This window comes from Malus domestica, chromosome 11, assembly GCF_042453785.1.
Source record: "Malus domestica chromosome 11, GDT2T_hap1".
In the NCBI taxonomy this organism is placed as follows: domain Eukaryota; kingdom Viridiplantae; phylum Streptophyta; class Magnoliopsida; order Rosales; family Rosaceae; genus Malus; species Malus domestica.
The window spans coordinates 36,015,783-36,034,449 of NC_091671.1; the positions used below are offsets into that span (position 1 = coordinate 36,015,783).

The window sequence follows — 18,667 nt, forward strand, 5'->3', positions numbered from 1 at the left end:
GCCGGTATAATGCTTGCATGCATGTTTCAAGCTCGGAAATGCGCGCATGGATAGACTGCTGTAATGTGTTTATGTGTTTCCAAACGGCAAGAGAGCTATTGCCATTTTATGAGAAAATGGAGAGGGAGAAGAAAATACATCAATGTTACCTTGGCAATACAGAATTAGGGTCTGCAGGCCGCCATCTATAGACATTTCTGGCCGTCCACTTTCAGACTGTCAAACTCTTTCTGAACAAAAAGGGCAGCTCGATGTGTCATAGAGTGGATAGGTATAATCATAAACCCTAAACTCCGTTCTTTACAAATCGCAGCTGGTGATAACTACTTTTGCACAGTAATTGGCCTTCATGAAGGCATAAATTTATTAGAAGAACATAAGCAAATAAGCCAACGCTAAGCAACATATTTCCCCTAGCTAATTATTGGCAGAGAAATTAAGATATGAATGAACATGCTAAATCAAGCCACCTGGGAAATGAACTTGACGCAAATTCTTCCTTGGCCATTTTCTTTTGCCTTTTCTTGCTGTGTAGCTTCTTTCAATTGATGATGAATATTTATGTTCATTTGAGTATTATTTCTTTGTAAGAAGTTGTCAAATCTCCATCCTTTTGATGGTATTCAAAGAAAAAAATTGTAGAGAATCTCATTCCAAGTATCTGGGACTCCACAGAGACACCAATGAGTACAATCCATTCCCGTGCGGCCTCCCAACCCATAAATTGAAGGATGTCCATCTTTACGCAGGAGCGAGAGGTTTGTTATATCGAGCAATGTCACTGGCTTTTTGATAGTGCTTAACACATTCTTCAGCACACCCAAAGCTGGTGGCGAAGCTCCTGGATAGGGCCCAAGCAAAGGCTCCTTCTGCCCGACACAACTTTTTGCACTTGGTTCATGCCATTCACTGCCACTAAAATAAAAAATAAGAGAAGTAAGAGACTATAAATTTGATTGATGTAATTGGAAAAAAACTAACTCTATAGACAAGTCTTCACACCAAATTATTCGAAATTCATAACGATAGTCATTCACATGTATGTAGATAATTATCACTCATTTATTTGCACGTAAGTGTTAATTTTTTTTTGTACATCCAGGATTGGCAAACACTCATGATGACATCTAATAAAAAAAGTTGAACTTGATTCATGAAGTTGACATTTTAGAAAGGTCATTCAACACTTTTCCTTAAGTTATAAAAAGGTAGCTTACATAAAACTACCCTAACTATTGGATCATTAATAGTTTCATATCTCATCTTTAAAAAATTTCAATATCATACCTTATCTTTGAATTTGTTGCAATATCATACATTCCGTCAATTGTCTGTCAAATGCTGATGTGGCATAAGGCGGGCCCCACTTTTTATTAAAATAATTAAAAAAATAATTAAAAAAGAAAAAAAAACCAAATCCAGATTCCCCCAAACCTTCCTTCCAAACCTAGAACCCACCACCCTCACCTCCCTCGCAACCCCTCACGTTCTCCCTCCCGAGCCTCCCAACCACCTCCCTCTCCTTCGCTCTCTTCACCTTCCCTCCCATTCAAAACTTAAAAAAAAAACAAAAACAAACAGTTGAGGTGGTTTGACTTCGACGGGAAGGATGAGGTGGTCCGGGAAAGGAAGGGTTGGGTGGGGTGGGTTGCGCGGGGGGGGGGGGATGGTGGGGTTCTGGGTTTGGAATAACGAAGGTTTTTGTTTTTGGAGGGGGGACGATGGATGGAAGGAAGGTTTTTGGGGGGGGGGGGGAGGGACGACACAGATGACGGATGGAAGGGAAGTTTTTTTTGGGGGGGGGGGGAGCAGTGGCCAAGCCATGATTTCTCGAGGGGAGGGGCGAACTTAAAAGAATGCAAGGTTAAAGAAAAATGGCAACAACTAAATCTTTTTATATAGTAATGTCTTCCATAATTAATCAATACAAACAAATTACAATTGTTGCCAGCGAGGTTTCATGTCATGAAAACGTCGCATAATAGGCTCATTATCAATAAAAGCAAATACATCTTTCTCAATGTAAACAAGCATGCTATCACTTAACCATTGATCTCCCATTTTGTTACGCAATGGTGTTTTCACAATCTTCATAGTAGAAAAAGCTCTCTCCACCGAAGAGGTTGCAACCGGTAACACCAAAGCCAATGTAAGAAGTTTATACACTAACATATAGCTTTCATACCTCCCGGTCTTCACTAACTCTTTTGCAAGATCACTAATTCCTCTCAATGATGAAAATTCACTATGCATCTTCATATCATGTATGTAATTGTCAAGTTGAATTGGAAGATTCATGAGGTACATACGATCAAAATCTTGAGGATAAAGTTGGGCTAAACGAACAATTTTTGCTTTGTCAAAAGATGCAAAATTATTCACCGGACTCAAACATGTCATACAAAGAAGTAACTCGGTGTTTACCTCATTGAAGCGATCATTCAACTCCTTTAGTTGCATATCAAGGACTTGAAAATAGAGGTCCACACGATAGTAATGGAAGTTTGTGATTTTTGGAACTTTACGCCTTTATTTTCTAGGTACGAAATGCAAATCCTCTATGTTAGGAACGATAATATCATGCTCATCACAAAACTTTTCTATATCATGAAGCAAGTCCCCAAAGTCATCATCTCTCAAGGATTGTAGTATTTGCTTGCATACTTCCACTAACGCCATCGCATTCACAATATCTTGATCTTTCTTTTGCAATGCTTGTGATAACTCATTTGTAATTCCCAATATAAGTCTCATCAACAAAAGGTGAAATGCAAAATCAAAAGTTTGTATGTCTTTGAATAACCTAGTTGCTTCACCGAGATTATCTTGGTTGCGATCACTTTTAATCCATTCAACCACCTCCACCACGACTTCAAACATAACAATAATACTAACTATAGTACCATAATGCGAGTTCCACCGTGTATCACATGGACGCATGAGACTCATTTCTTGATTTAACCCTTTACCCGTTTCAAGATTACCAAGATCAAGAGCTTTATGAATTTGTTCTTGTTGTTTCTCTCTAAATGCATCACGACGCTTACACGATGATCCAATAAGATTCACCAAACTACTAGCATTAATGAAGAAATTGGCAACATCCTCATTTTCCTTTGCCACGAATACAAGAGCTAGTTGGAGTTGGTGTGCAAAACAATGAATATAAAATGCTTGAGGGTATTTGTTCAAAATCTTTGTTTTAAGACCATTTAACTCACCTTTCATATTGCTAGCTCCATCATAGTCTTGTCCTCGTAACTTGGACATACTCAAATTTGTTGTAGCAAACAATCTCTCAATGGCCTCTTCAAGCGAGTTACTAGTTGTAGATGAGACATGTTGAACACCCAAAAACTTTTCAATTGCTTCTTCTTTTTTGTTCACATAATGCAATACCACTGCCATTTGCTCTTTAGTTGAAGAATCACGTGCTCCATCAACCAAAAGAGAAAAAAATGCACCTTCCATATCTTTAGTGATTGCATCTACAGTTTCAATGGCACAAGCACGGACAAGATCTTTTTTAATATCGGAAGAAGTATACTTAAGATACTTGGGAACATTCTCAAACACAACCTTCCTAACTTGTTCATTATGCCTGGAAAGAAATTGCATAAGCTCCAAATAATTGCCCCTATTGCTTGATTTCAACGATTCATCGTGGCCACGAAAAGGCAAACCATGTCCCAACAACCATCTTGTGCCCTCAAGTGAGACACTCAATAAAGTACGATAATTAATGCGAGCTTCATCGGTTTGCTTAATCACAAATGTTTCAATGTGTTGTTTTTGTGCCATCAAATCTCTAGCTTGTTGTACAGTTTTATTATGAAGACTTCCAACACCTCTCTCATGGACTCGAAGATTTTCGGGTCATTTCTTCCAATTTGTAAACCCTATCTCAGTAAAGACATCACTTCCAGTGCTACCCATTTGATCAAAATCACATTTGAAAAGATAACAATAATGGCAAAATGCAGCATTTTTGGATATACTATACTCCAACCACTTAAACTTATCAAACCAACGAATGATAAAACATCGATTGTCGATAACCTTTCTTGGCATGATGTGGTCTCTAGGTTGACAAGGCTCAACTTGAAGATAGTGTCTACGAATTGCTTCATGATAATTAGGTGGATAATCAAGCATTCGACGTCTATGTGCAGGGTCTGCAGGAAGATTAGCCAATATTTCATCCAACTCAGTGACTTCACTTTGTTGTGACCTACTTGGAATATTTGAAGGAGGAGGAGGACTACTCGGAATATTTGAAGGAGAAGGACTACCCGAAATGTTTGAAGGAGGATTTAAGCATTGTTTCTTATAGTATCGTTCCATTACGTAACTGTAAAATGAAAAGAAATAAAAATTCTTAGACTCTTAATCCTAAAGTAGACTATACTATTATTATAGTATGCATACTAACTAATCCAACCAACCAACAATTCAATTAATCAAAAGTACTAATATTAGTTAAAGATGGCTCATTGCGTCCATCCTAGTGGCTTATTACCAATAATTTTAGTTAAAGATGGCTTTTGACATGCCAATTTATCTATATGTACAATTATACATACATATGATAAGAGTAAGAAGCAAATTAAAAGCACGATTCTTCTAATTCCCAATTCGTATCAATAATTTCACCCTAAAAAATAATTTCATAATTTTATATCAATAATCATAGAAGCATATGATTCACATCAATAATCAATAACCAATAACCATATTAATGCATTACCATATGATTCTATACCAATTAAATGAAATTTGTATTAAATAATTAATTAGGTTTATGGATTATACATTTAAGAATTAAAATTTTTACCCTTAAATGGTGATTGGTGGAAGCCGACTCAAGCTCAAGGTGGAGAGGAGAGGAGAGTGGCTTGTGAACTGTGAAGGCTCAATAGAAATTAAAGGGGACTCACTTGGCGTTGGCTTGGCTGCTGGGATTTTGGGGAGCAACTTGGCTCTCTTTCTCTGTGTTGATTGGTAAACAAATGGCAGGAATAAGCAGTAAAGGGGAATGGGGTCGAGGGGGGGACATATGATATAGGGTTTTGGGGTGACACGCGGAAGGGAAGCGGTCCCCCTTCATATATATATATATATTTTAATTCAAATATACAAAACGGCGCCGTTTTGTATAACAATTTTTAAATTTTTTTTTACCAGGCCCAAAACGACGTCATTTTGGCCTGGTTAAAAAAAAAAAAAAAAACAGCAATCTGTGCAGATTGCAGATTGCCCAGAAAAACAGAGGAGATGCACCAGGGTTTTTCGGGGAGGCGCGCGCGAGGGGAGTGGAGAAGAGCTGGGTTCAGTGGAGTTTCCCGGCGAGGGGAGTGGCGGCCGCCACTCCTCGCCCTCACGTGGCTTCGCCACTGGGGGGGAGACAGAAGGAAGATTTGGGGGGGGGGGGGGGAAGACAGAAGGAAGGTTTTGTTTGGGGGGGGGGAAGACGGACGGATGGAAGGTTTTGTGGTGGGGGGGAAGATGTCGTTTTGTGTTGGGGGGGCGGAAGACGGACGACGGAAGGAAGCTTCTGTGGTGGGGGAGGGGAAGACGGACGATGGAAGGAAGCTTTTGTTGGGGGGGGGGACGGACGGAAGGAAGATGGGAGGGGGGGAGGGACAGAGGGAAGGTTTTTGTTGTGGGGGATCTGGGTTTGGTTTGGTTGGTTTTTTATTTTTATTTTATATTTAAATGTTTTAATATTTTAATATTTAATAAATTTTTAATAAAAAGTGGATCCCACCTCATGCCACTTCAGCGTTTAACAAAAGAATTGATAAACAACTGACGGAAGGTATGACATTGCAACAAATTCGAAGATAAGGTATGACATTGAAATTTTTTAAAGATGAGGTATGAAACTGTTAATGATCCAATAGTTAAGTTAGTTTTATGTAATTTACCCTTTATAAAACCATAAGAGAGAAATTGCACTATAAAGAGTGTTGTGAAAATAGGATGATTTTCGTGTAATACTAATAACGGTTTCTCTTAATTTAAAATCCAATGATGATTAGTTTAGATTAGTTATATAAAAAACTTACTTGTAATGAGAGGGAGAAATTCCTTGGAAGAAAACCCTAGACTTTGCTGGATCAATGTTTGAATCCACCCATCCAGCCCAAGTCTCGAGCGCCTTCTGAAAAGCAAGCATGCGGTCAATGTCTTTGCTCGTCTGGCCTCCTACTTCAACATAATCCCATCTGCAAAATTATAATAGTTAGTTATGTATTCACCTTCTAACTACAATTAAAGTCTAACTAAAAGAAAACCAAATATTTTGTAGTAAATATAGTTTTAGGCCGGCTTACGGTTGAGAGGGCCCTCTGCGATTCCACCAATGCCAAGTGTTAAAGATGAGCATGTCAATATCCTTCCATAAGTTGCCTCCCACAATTGAATCAAGCTTCAAGACCCTCCCAATCTTTTCTTTTACAATATCTACTAGATACATATTACTGTCTAGCATCACTCTAATTCCATAATCCTGCAAGTATTGATAAAGATCCCAAAAGAAAATTGAGAAAGAATCACATGCTTCGTGTTTGGTAGGATCATGACAAGAGTTCTTGTCAACTAGTTTGTCTAAGGGAACTGAAATGTCAAATTAAATTTCACGAGAGAAAATAAGCCACATGGATGGACCCACTTAAGTTACCTAATGAAGCTGAAGAAAAAGTCTATAAACTTTTGGCATTGATGCATTGCACTCACCTACTACATTTATGTGTGATTTGACTTCACTTGATTTAAGTTGGTTATCAACTAAACAGGCAATAACATTTTATTGCTAAAGGTTTAATCATATTATATGTTATTAAGCTGTTAATTTTGACTACTTACACATATACAAATGTATGTGAAAGGTTTTGATCAATTCATATCTTGACTTGATAACAACAGGTGAAACTATATGACAATAGAATTATTCTCATGACAAACAGGAAACAATACCCATAACGAAATGTAGATTAGACGAACCGTGAATTCGAAGATAGATACAGTGTCTACTCTTGTCACATTATAATTAGCAGTTGGTACAGCAGAGTGAAGTATGCATGTCAAGGACTGCCATTGATTTCGGCTCAATGAATCTCCAACGAAAATGATGTTCTTCCCTCTAAATCTTTCGAAGAAGTCAAGTGCGTCAAATCTGAATATCAAAGTTGTCAAAAAACTTTAAGCTGGGTTTCCATAGGATAAACTATCTATCATTCAGGTAAAACATGTAAATGCAGATTAATAATGTTTTTCTTCTATCAAATAGTTTAACACGTTATACACTACGCTGTCTGGTGTTGATTAACATTTTAAGTACACAATATGCTTCTGCATTCAACAATTATCGATATGATGAACATGCCACTTGTGTATGCGCGTGTTAAAAGAAAATAAAGTTAAACGATAATCATTATTCATCATGAATCGAGAGGATAATCCATATAGGCATACAGTTCAACGACAGGAAACTGCCAGTAGGCTGCAGGTTCAATGCATATAGATTTAGCATTGTTTTCTTTCGAGCAGTACAATTCGTTCTGGCCAAATACTTTTCTGCCGATCCTAATTTTACAGAAACCAGAGAGATAGAGAGATTGGTGCACCTTGCTAAATCACAGTCAAGTGGTTGCCATCTGTATTTGGTGTGAATCTGATCGGGACGGCCATTCTTTTGGCAGCTAAACTCGCGCTCAATGAAGGGGCATGAGGAAGGATCGTAGAGCGGGTAGGACTGGTCCAGAACCCATCTACCTTTGAAGAAATCGCACGACGATGGTGACTCATCACCTCTTGCACGTACTACTACTTGGTAATCACAAACAACAAGAAGGAGGAGGAGGTGAGCAGCTTCCATGAATCCTTTGTGTGTGTGAGAGAGAGAGAGAGAGAGAGAGAGAGGTTTACAAGAAATGATATGGGACTACAAACTCTTCTCTTAATCTTCTCTTTTTATCTTATAGCTAGTTAGCTACTATATTTATAAGTCTTGTCTGGAGTATACGTGAGAGAGGATGGAAATTAAGTTGGCAATTTATTTATCTTTTAGTTTTCTCCTCACGCGCATCTCTATTTGCTTATAATTTTTTGGATAGAATAAATTAAAAAAAGAATTAAATAACAGCTTTAAATAAAAAATTTCAAAAGGACAAAAAGATGGGTAGAAAGTATTGTCCCTTGTTTTTGGTCATTATCTTTTGGGGTTGAGCGTTTCCCATGCTAAATCGGTAACACGGTAAATGTGTAGCCAATTTTAGTTAAGAAAAATCTTGCTTTGCAATATATTTTATAGAAAAAATCCTCCGTCTTTGATTTCCTATTTACTAAATTTTAAGTTCCTTTTTCTCAACCAACTTACTCTATTCCCTCCTTTTCAACCATCACCAAGAGACGAGCAACCGGCAAAACTCCGTTCTCCCTAGCGTTTGCCTCTAAGGCAATCATTCCTCCCAATATCAGAACTGTTTTGCCGAATTCTGAGCAGAACGAGAAGGAGATGACCACAAATTTAGACTTGGCAAATAAAGAGCGCAAAAAAGTTATCACCCGCATTGAGGTCTATCAGCAGCAGCTCATCTCCAGCTACAACCACATAGCCAAAATAGTATAGTGGTCATATAAGGGAAAGAATAAAGTACTAATTAAAATACTAATTTAGGAATTTCGAATTTGTAATTTTATGGTCATCTTCTGGCTTTTCAATGTATTGGCAGCTGAGTCAATGTATCTATTCGAATTTGATTCTCAATAATATAGGCATTTTCTTTTGAAAAAAAAAAAAACTATAATTGTATCATTACTTACTGGTGACCTAATTAAATTCCAATATAGTAATTAGACGTGACTCATTTCATCTAATTACGGGTTAATGTTCATTATAAGAACTTACCGTTGTAGTAACTAATTTTTGTTTTTGGTCAAATTTGTAGTAACTAATTTATTCACGGAAATTAGCTCATCATGTGTCATATTCAGTTGATAACTAGACATTGGAATAATAGTCGGTGACTTTAACTAGTCCCACTCCATTGTCTTATTTTCCCACCTACCTTATAATTTCACTCATCATAAAAACTTAATAAAAAACTCTCTTTTCCCACCCACCCTTATTCCTAATATAACCTTTTATATATCTCTAAAATCTTTTAAATTTTATTTATTAGAATATATATAGGATATATATATATATATATATATATTTATATATCTCTTTAACAAAAAAAATGATAAAAATCGGTTAACCATCCCAATTCCAAAACCATCGAAGCAACAGACCTCCAAACCCCATCTACACCACGATCCCCAATACGACAGCTGCACCAACACCCAGGCTCCACCCTATCCAACCTTCGCAGCACCACCATAGCCTCAAAACTGCCCACCTCCATGGGTTTACCCATCTTCCTTTGCTGTACACAATCTCTTTCACTGCTGGAATTGGATCAAGATTGTACACTGTCATGAGAGAAAGGGAAAAGGAAGGATTTGAAAAGAAGGTGGAAAAGAAGGTAGCCATCATCAATGCCGCCGTGAGGGAGGCGTGTGGTTGTGCACTTATCGTGGTTATAATAGTGAGAACGGGGTGGGAGTTTTCTGATTTTTTTCGTTTTTTCTTTTTTTTTTGTTGCTATTTTTGTTTTTAATGAAAAAAATATAATGCTTACTTGACAAAATACAATTTGTTATTGTTTAGGTCCTTACGGTCATTCTCTAAAAGGACATAGTTGTTAATGAAATTTTCACATTTAAGTGGGGTGGAGAAATAAGAAAAGGGGGTGGGTTTAACACTTCTCTATTTATATATTGTTTCCTTAATACTTTTCTTGCTTGTGTCTTAGTTGCTTCTGATGAGCAACTGGCTAATCTTTATCCCTTGTATAGTTGCACGATTTATCACATCATTATACTAAAAAAAAAGATTTGGGGTTTATCAAGAAAAAGAAAGATCTAAGACGATATCGATGATAATGTGATGTCCATTTTGAACCTGGATTGTCTGCTCTCCTCATCTCATTTCCTTCCCATCCTCTTTTATTTTTGTGGTCACGGTTAAATCACGTCAATATTTTATATTCTCATTGTTTTTTGTCTTATTATTTGTATAAAAAATTAATATAAAATGTTGACGTGACTTAACTATGACCACATAAATAAGAGGGGATGAGATGGCGGAGTGCAGACAATCCAGGTCCTCTTAGAGCAATTCCACCCCTAAGGACTTTGCGCCAGCACCCAGCGCATTTATCCACTCAAATGAACAGTAACAGGCTCCAATGAACAGTAATAGGCCAAGGCATCTCCACCCCTAAAAAAATGCGCTGGCACCCATCCCATTTAAACTATTTTTAAATTTTGTCTAAAAGAATAAAAAAATAAAATAGTTTTAATTTCGTATAGGATTTTTAACCAATCTCGTCACGCCACATGTCATTATCTGAACGTACTATTTTGTGAATAGATTTCCGCTAAGATTTTCAACCAATCCCGACACGCCACGTGTCACTTCCGGTTTACAATAATTTAGCCAAGATTTCGATAAGATTTTCAACCAATCACGTAGTGCCACGTGGCATTGTCCAGAACCTCATCCTTTCTTTTTTTGTCCATATAAACCCTACATCCCTACATCCATCCTCACACCAAGCTCAATCCTTCTTTTTAGCTCAGAATCCTTGTTCATCGTTTTCAAATCTTGAGTTCTTATTACAATGTCTTCTTCAAGAAGGGTGTATAAACAGTTGCAGGAGCAACAACAAAGGTTGTTGGCACAACAGGCAGAATTGGCCAATCTCGAGGAAGGTGGAAGTGGAGGTGGAGATGAGGCTTTCTTCATGGAGGAGGATGAAGATGATCACCATAAAAGGCAGAAGGCCTCACATTCCCGCCGTGTCATGGAAGCCGTGGGTCAGATAGCCAAACCAAGACGTGTTGTAAACCTCGATAGAAAAAGGGAAAAACGAGGTAAAAATCTATTGGAATATTATTTTATTCCCAATAGCATATTCCCTGATCATATTTTTAGACGGCGTTTTAGAATGCAACGAAATTTGTTCAACAAAATCATGAGTGATATTTGAAACCATGATTCATACTTTGTGCAAAAAGAGGATGTTTTTCATGTTCTAGGTCTTATTCCCAAGCAAAACATTACGGCATCCTTGCGAATGCTTGCATATGAAGCATCTGCAGATCAAGTGGATGAGATCGCGAGGATGGGAAAAACAACTGTTTTGGAGTCCCTGATGCGGTTTTGCTCTGCAATTGAAGCCCTTTACACCAATGAGTACCTCCGGACACCCACGCCAAGGGACATGCGAAGGCTTCTGAGGAAGGGTGAGATGCGAGGCTTCCCTGGCATGATTGGAAGCATGGACTGCATGCACTGGACTTGGAAAAACTGTCCAAGTGCGTGGCAAGGAGCATATGGCAACAGAAAAGGAGCCAAAAGCATCATTTTGGAAGCGGTGGCTTCATTTGATACATGGATTTGGCATGCTTTTTTTGGTGTTCCAGGAGCTCAGAATGACTTAAATGTCCTTCCCCAATTCCCAGTGTTCGACGAACTGCTGCAAGGAAACTCGCCGAGATGCACATATACCATTAATGGTACCCAATACGAGGGATCATACTACCTTGTAGATGACATTTACCCAAGGTGGTCAACATTTGTCAAAACAGTGCCACATCCACAGACTGAAAAGGAAAAACACTTTGCAAAATGTCAAGAAGGGTGTAGGAAGGATGTCGAGCGTTGTTTTGGTATCCTGCAAGCTCGTTGGGCGATTATCAGGGCTGCAGCTAGAATGTTTGATGTTGAGGCTCTTCGATCCATCATGATGACGTGTATTATTCTCCACAACATGATTGTTGAAGATGAGTATGATTATGATGGCGTCGATGAATATGAGCCGGATCCGATGAACAACTCAAGAACACGTATCTATTGTGCTCATGATGGGACTGAAGATCCAGTGCAACACAAGCCGTTGGAACGCGATGGACGTTACAATGAATTGATCATTCAGCGGTACACTAATGTGCAAGAGCCATACTGGCACGTAACCCGCCAGAATGACTTGATTGAGCACCAGTGGGGATTGCATGAAGGTGAAGATAATTAGAATGAGGCTTGTGGTTGAAGAATAAATTGTATTTTTTTTTAAGTTTATGTAATTCTATGTAGTGTGTTTTGTTTTTAAGTTTATTTAGTGAGTTTATGTAATTCTATTTATTTGGTGAGTTTATGTAATTCTATGTAGTGTGTTTTGTTTTTAAGTTTATTTAGTGAGTTTATGTAATTCTATGTATTTGGTGAGTTTATGTAATTCTATGTAGTGTGTTTTGTTTTTAAGTTTATTTGGTGAGTTTATGTAATTCTATTTATTTGGTGAGTTTATGTAATTCTATGTAGTGTGTTTTGTTTTTAAATTTATTTGGTGAGTTTATGTAATCTTATTTCATGTGTTTAAATAAAGTACAAAAGAAATAAAGTTTTAAAAATAAATAAAGAATTACATAAGAAAAAAACATAAAAAATTACATAAGAAAAAAACATAAATAAAGTTCAAACCTAAAAAAAGAAAAAAACATAAGAAATTACATAAGAAATTAAATAAAGTTCAAAAGAAAAAAGAAAGAAAAAACATAAAAAATACATAAAAATTATACAAAGTCTCTCGAGTTAGGATATGTGGTGCTAGGATCATGGTTGTCACAAAAGTAGCTAGAACCCCCTTGACTTGTTTCCGCATCTCTTGCACGCCTCCTTCGCATGACATCTCTTTTTTCCGATGTCCGAAAATATTTAGAATTCGGAGACAGTCCTACTAGAGACTTGCTTATAGTGTCACGATCTGCTTGAGCCATCCTTTCTTCTCGAAGCAATTCATTTTCTCGATGAAGTGCTTCTTTAACCAGCTCGTTCTCTCGATTAACTACTTCTCTTTGTCTCTCAGTCGCCGCATCACGGGCTTCAGTAGCTGCTAATATTGCTGCCTTAGCAGCAGCTTTTTCCTTATCTCTAACCTTTTCTCGTGCCATGCTCAGTTCACCTTGGCGAGCAAGTTCCTCCATATATTTAGTGTAGTCATTCTTGGAAGAACTACCTTTTTTCTTTGACGCCTTTTTACCTACGGGCCTGAGGGACTAACGAGTCGGTTGGGTCTCGGGCACTTGTTCAGGCGTCCATTCCGTGTCTTGAAATGTGTCGGCTTCTTGTTCGGCCATGTCTGGTTCTGGAGAACTATGTAGAGCCATACCGTGCATGACAACTTCTGGACCAGTTGCCACAATTTTGTATTTAGGGCAATCTTTGACAATTTGCCAACATTCCCATCTAGTGAATGATTTGTTCCCGTTCTTTGAATTGTAGAATGCTTGAGCTTGTAGTGTCTATAAAAATGTGGGATAACATAGTGTTAAAAAATGCGGGTGTAACACAAATAAATAAATTCAAAATATTGATACGGGTGGAATGCATATAAATTACATAAAAATGACATAAGAAATTAAATAAAAATGACATAAGAAATTAAATAAAAATTAAATAAAAATTACATAAAAATTACATAAGAAATAACATAAAAATTACATACGAAATTAAATAAATCAAAATATTAATGTGAGTGGAATGCATATAAATAAATAAAAATATTGTCACCTGATCCGCTAAACTTGTCCCACTACGGAGGTTACCGGAAGCATGAGAGATGGCGTTTTTCCAACAAGTACATGATGCGTTGAGTTTTTTCCAACGACCTTGAAGACCTTGACTAGTTCTGGCGTTTTCTCCATGTACATCGCAAAACGCTTTCGTAGTTTTACTCCACATTTCTCGCTTATCCATCTCATTACCTGTAATCGGATCATGAGTAGTGTGAACCCAACATTCACACAACGTAACATCTTCAATGAGCTTCCACGAAGACATTTTTTTCTCTTAAAGTGTAGAAAATATTGAAATGTAGATAGTATAGAAAGTGTAGAAAATATTGAAATGTGGTGTAAAGGTAGAAGATGAGGGTTAGGTATTTATAGGAAAAAAATTAACATTTTTCAAAATTTTCTGCAATTTTTTTAAAATTTTATGTATTTTTTAATAATTTTTCTGTATTTTTTAATAATTTTTAATGAATTTTAATATAGTTAATTAATCTGGACCGTTGGATTTGAAAAACATTCAAATCCAAGAGCTAGGGAGTTGCCACGTGGCCAACGGTCATATTTATGACCGTTGGGCTTTTTTTTTATTTATTTACCTGCGTGAAGCGCACGCGCCAGGCCAACAACCCGGCTTCTTGCTCAATCTCTTTTGGGCTGGTCCAGAGCCCAGCTCGGGCTGGGTACCAGTCAAATTGAGGGGTGGACTTGGTTGACAAGGTGCTGGCCCTGTTTTTGTGCTGGGTCCTGGGCAAATTCCACTGGGGTGGAATTGCTCTTAATTCCCACTTATGAGTCTTTTTGCTTAAATGTTCTATCACTTTCTCAAAGGGTCCAGTATATCAACATCAACAAAAAATTGAAACCATCACGCAACTGAGTCACATGTTGTAGGGGCTAAATTATGGAATCAGACGTCTCACCTAATCCGACTTAACTTTTTTTTCGAGAATGTGAAGGCAAAATATTTCCACATCAATTTTGCTTTATTGGTATCAAAATTCGGATAGAGTCTGTCGGGTTCAACACATAGATGTTTGAAGTGCTGTTTTCGATCTCAATACCACAAGATTCACTTGACTAAAAGAGAAAATATGCGTGCCATTGTTGGAGGATGCAAATAGACAGTGATTGGTGTTCGAGTGTGTGTAAGGTTGCATGTAAAACTGACTTCTTAACCAGAAGATTGTGAACTGAGTGGGAGGGTAGTTCAGTTAAGTTCATTTTTGTGCCTCGAGAGAATGAGGACTTAGAATTCAATATGAATTTGCGTGTATTTGCCTAAAAAGTAAATGAAAGAGAAATAGAAACTAAAACGAGAAATTGAACATGATTAAGTCAAAAGTAAATCTAGGATGGTAAGTCATGCTACATGACATGAAAAGTAAATGAGCTGAAAATGTTAAAAAAAAAAAGAAAAAAGAAAAAAAAGAAAAGAGTAAAACTCTAGCAAGATTTAGGCCATGAAAGGTGAGATAATGCAAGGGAAGTCCATTGAGATCACTGGTACCAAAACCAAACTGGACTAAGCAGGAAGTAAGTGCCTCATATAGGAAATCAGGGATTGTTGGAACCCATCAACCAAATCAGACCACGAGAAGGCAAAGCTGTAAGAGTTTTAGATCTTAGGGATCGTAGGAGGTGTTTTCTTTGAAGAAAGACTTTTAGATTGTAGCTGAATAGCAATTTGCGTTGTGCTAAAAGCAATGGGATTGATTGAAAGTCATTTGAGGTTTGTATAATTGTAGAGACTGAATTTGACGAAGATCATGAGCTTGAAGGTCTTTGGTTTTATTTATAGGCATTGGAGAAGGACCAACCTCAATGCTATCGTTGAGCTAGAGCATGGGTAGATTAGTCATTTGGTACTTATTTGCAATTCTTAGTTGGTGGCATTCATTTGTGTCTTATGGTGGTTCGTACGATTGTCATGCATTAGCTTGTCCTCGACATTTAGCGACATATTCTCGAATTCGATCGTTCGTGTGGCATACGCGTTTTGGGGGGAAAACTTTTTCCGATCCCTCGGACGAGTTGGAGTGAAGTGAATTAGTCATCTGATAGGATAGGATCCTGCATTGGGCATAAAAGTTGGTGAGCCGAAATCGTGCGACTTTGTGTAACTAAAAATAGATTGGGAAAAGAAGAAGTAGAGGGAAGGGAAGCTAGGGTAGCTATAACACAAAGAAAATTTAGAAATCTAAACTCATGATACCATATAGAAATATAGAACTTGTTGATTTCAAAGATAGCATAAGGGAAGACATGTTTTGTTAGGAATGTCGGTACTACAAGATAGAGAATGCACAAAGTAAAGTAGAAAATGGACACCAAAAATTTACGTGGTTCGGCAATTTATGCCTAAGTCCATGGAACAATGATTAATCTTCACTATATGAAAATGATGAGTACAACAAGAATAGTCTTACCAAGCCAAAGACAAGGCTTGATGGATACAAGAAAATATAACACACACTTTCTATCACTCTAAACTTCTTGATGGATACAAGAAAGTATAACGCACACTTATCACTCTAAACTTCACTCATACAATGTGTAGTGAAATACTCTCACTCTCACTCTTGGAGTGGAACTCTAGCTTTGGACTTGATCCTTTTCTACTCACTACTTTCTTGATCGGTTACATCACTACAACATCACACCCATATTTATAGGTGAAGGCTTGACATTCTACTAGTTTCTAGTATATTCAACAAACCTCTAGGTTAGATAATTCTAGACTACCCATCCTACTTTTGCATGCTAGAATTTTCTAGCATCCATCCTTTATAATGAGCTCGACCTTTAATGTCCTTCATCATGGGCTGGACCCATGGTATACCAACATGTTTGGCTTCTGCCTTGGAATCTTTTAAAACTCTTGTCCATGAAATTTTTTTTCAACTTCTATCGTCGAATCTATTAGTTTTAGGCATGTTTGGCAGAGGTTAACTGTGTTTTCGATGCTTTAGCCAATTATGCTCACTTTATCTTTTCCGACGTAATTGGGTTTGTACCTTCCAATCCTGGCTAAACAGACGTTGTGTGATGTTATATGATGCTTTATGTTTGATGACCCTCCTCGTGACTCTAGTCTTTAATCTATTTTATATCCATTAAAAAAATAAATTGAAAGTCAATATTCAGGGCTTAAATATTTCCTAAGGTTTATTTTTTATTTTTCTTCTTTGGTCCTTTCGTGGTTGGAATGAAGATCAGTATGACCAAAACTGAAAAGACTATTACCCATTTTTTAAGACCTGAAAGCAAATTAATCACTAGAAGAAAGGACATATTTTAAGCATAGCCAATTACTCCTCAAGGCTAATGCCTCTCAATTATATATGCCAACTTAATTTAGCATATAGAATGCTCGATCGCTAAGCACAGCAGAGGTTAAACACCGGAAACATTGATGATTATATTATATACTTATAACCAAATTGTGAACATAAAGATATATTCGTTGTTCCCTGTTATGTATATATTGTTCTCCATGCACCTGGAGAATCATAACAATTATTTATTGATGCAATAACATTTTTAAGTTCAAATGACAATAAATAAATACAAGTGATAATGCACCCCATATTAAACTAGTGATTACTGATTAGGTGTCTTAATGTATGCCACGTGAGTAGAATTGGCAACCTTGGTCAAGGTTTTTAAATCATAAGCAATCCAACACCTTGACGTATCTTGGTTGTAAAAGTAGCCCAAACACTTGCAATCCGAAGTACACTTCTTACCACAATCGGTCTCCTTTATAGCAGTTCCCCGGGTGTACTTGCTCATGAAGTGATCAACCCCTTCAACTTTGTAGTAGTGGAAGCTATTTGCTGCACAAGAAGCTAGCTTCTCAGGCTCACAAGCCTTGCTCCAGCCGAATAGTCCCTTAGAGGATGGGCAAGCAACACATTGGCTGTCCTCACAGAGACCGAAGTTTCCACACCGCTCTGGCAATTGGCACTCGGTTTCCCATATCGAATTATCTCTGTCGAAAAGAGTGAAGGTCACCTCCCATGCACGCCAATCCACCTTGTCATAGTAAGTGTACAGCTTGACATTTCCATCAATTCCAAGCCTAAGGAATGTCAGTGTGCTATTGTATTTTGGTCTAGCTAGAATGGCATTTCCACCAGAGGAAGAGTTGGCCACTTGATATTCCAAGCTTATGTCATAAGCATAACCCTCATCTGTGTCCGGTGCAACATTCAATGTGACATGGTCAAGTGAGCCTTTCTCAATGGTAAACAACTGAGAATAGAGTATTGATTTGGGAGAGTTGTTGCTCTTATAGTACAAAAATATTCCCTTAGGCTCCATCACCAAGCTGTACGGCCCATCTTTGTTTTCTGTCTCGGAGACCCGACTCACCAGCTTGTTTATTGTTCCTGGCCTTAGAGATTGTCCCACCAACAACGTGTCGGTAGGGTGGTCAAAGCTTTGCCAAACAAAGTTGCCCTTGGAGTCATAAAGTACCATGTTGCCTGTTGGAAGCAACTTGAAGCCTACCACACCTTTGTTGGCAGTGTTGGTTTGCCAAGCCACTCGGCCATCGGCATCCGCCAGCACAAGGTTGCCATCTTCTCCAAATGCGAGGGTGGCATTTTCGCCAACTGGGTTTCCTCGATTGGCCTCCCAAACCCAACGGAAGAGTGACTCCGAACGAGTCAAACCCATGCGAAGAGCAAGAGTAAAGGCATTTGGGGTGGTGTTGTAGAAGGCAAGTTGGAAGGGAGAGCTAAACACACTGAGCATACGATAGTTTCCATCGTATTCTACAATGTAAGGCCCAAATTCACCTTCATTGACAAACTTGAAAGTTTGATTTGCGGGAACTTGAGCTTTAGCAACGAAAGCAAAGAGTGAGAAAAGAAAGAGGGAAAGCAAAGGTGACATAGTTAAATTATGTAGTAGAAAGCTTGTTCAAGTTTGATCTAAAGAACTTAGTAGTCCCTCTATTTATAATTTGGATTGGGATCAT

General features: G+C 37.8%; 2 protein-coding genes across 2 annotated transcripts; both read right to left on the minus strand.

The window, feature by feature from the left end:
- Nucleotides 1–336: 336 nt before the first annotated feature.
- Nucleotides 337–8,033, minus strand: LOC103448863 (protein trichome birefringence-like 41). The gene is made up of 5 exons (XM_029089083.2): nt 7,629–8,033; nt 7,006–7,177; nt 6,336–6,511; nt 6,069–6,227; nt 337–915 (listed from the first exon to the last, which is right to left on the minus strand). Exons 1-5 carry the CDS (start codon nt 7,877–7,879, stop codon nt 624–626), a joined length of 1,050 nt encoding a protein of 349 aa, XP_028944916.1. The 5' UTR covers nt 7,880–8,033; the 3' UTR covers nt 337–623.
- A 9,043-nt stretch (nt 8,034–17,076) lies between these two features.
- On the minus strand, nt 17,077–18,667 carry LOC103448760 (epidermis-specific secreted glycoprotein EP1-like). Its single transcript, XM_008388027.4, has one exon. It carries the CDS (start codon nt 18,580–18,582, stop codon nt 17,284–17,286), a length of 1,299 nt encoding a protein of 432 aa, XP_008386249.2. The 5' UTR covers nt 18,583–18,667; the 3' UTR covers nt 17,077–17,283.

Coding starts and splice junctions, on each gene's coding strand:
- LOC103448863 (XM_029089083.2), bottom strand. CDS start 7,879: ATGGAAGCTGCTCACCTCCTCCTCCTTCTTGTTGTTTGTGATTACCAA. Junction 7,178..7,628: donor CTTGACTGTGATTTAGCAAG/GTGCACCAATCT, acceptor TTTGATATTCAG/ATTTGACGCACTTGACTTCT. Junction 6,512..7,005: donor TATCTATCTTCGAATTCACG/GTTCGTCTAATC, acceptor CAATACTTGCAG/GATTATGGAATTAGAGTGAT.
- LOC103448760 (XM_008388027.4), bottom strand. CDS start 18,582: ATGTCACCTTTGCTTTCCCTCTTTCTTTTCTCACTCTTTGCTTTCGTT.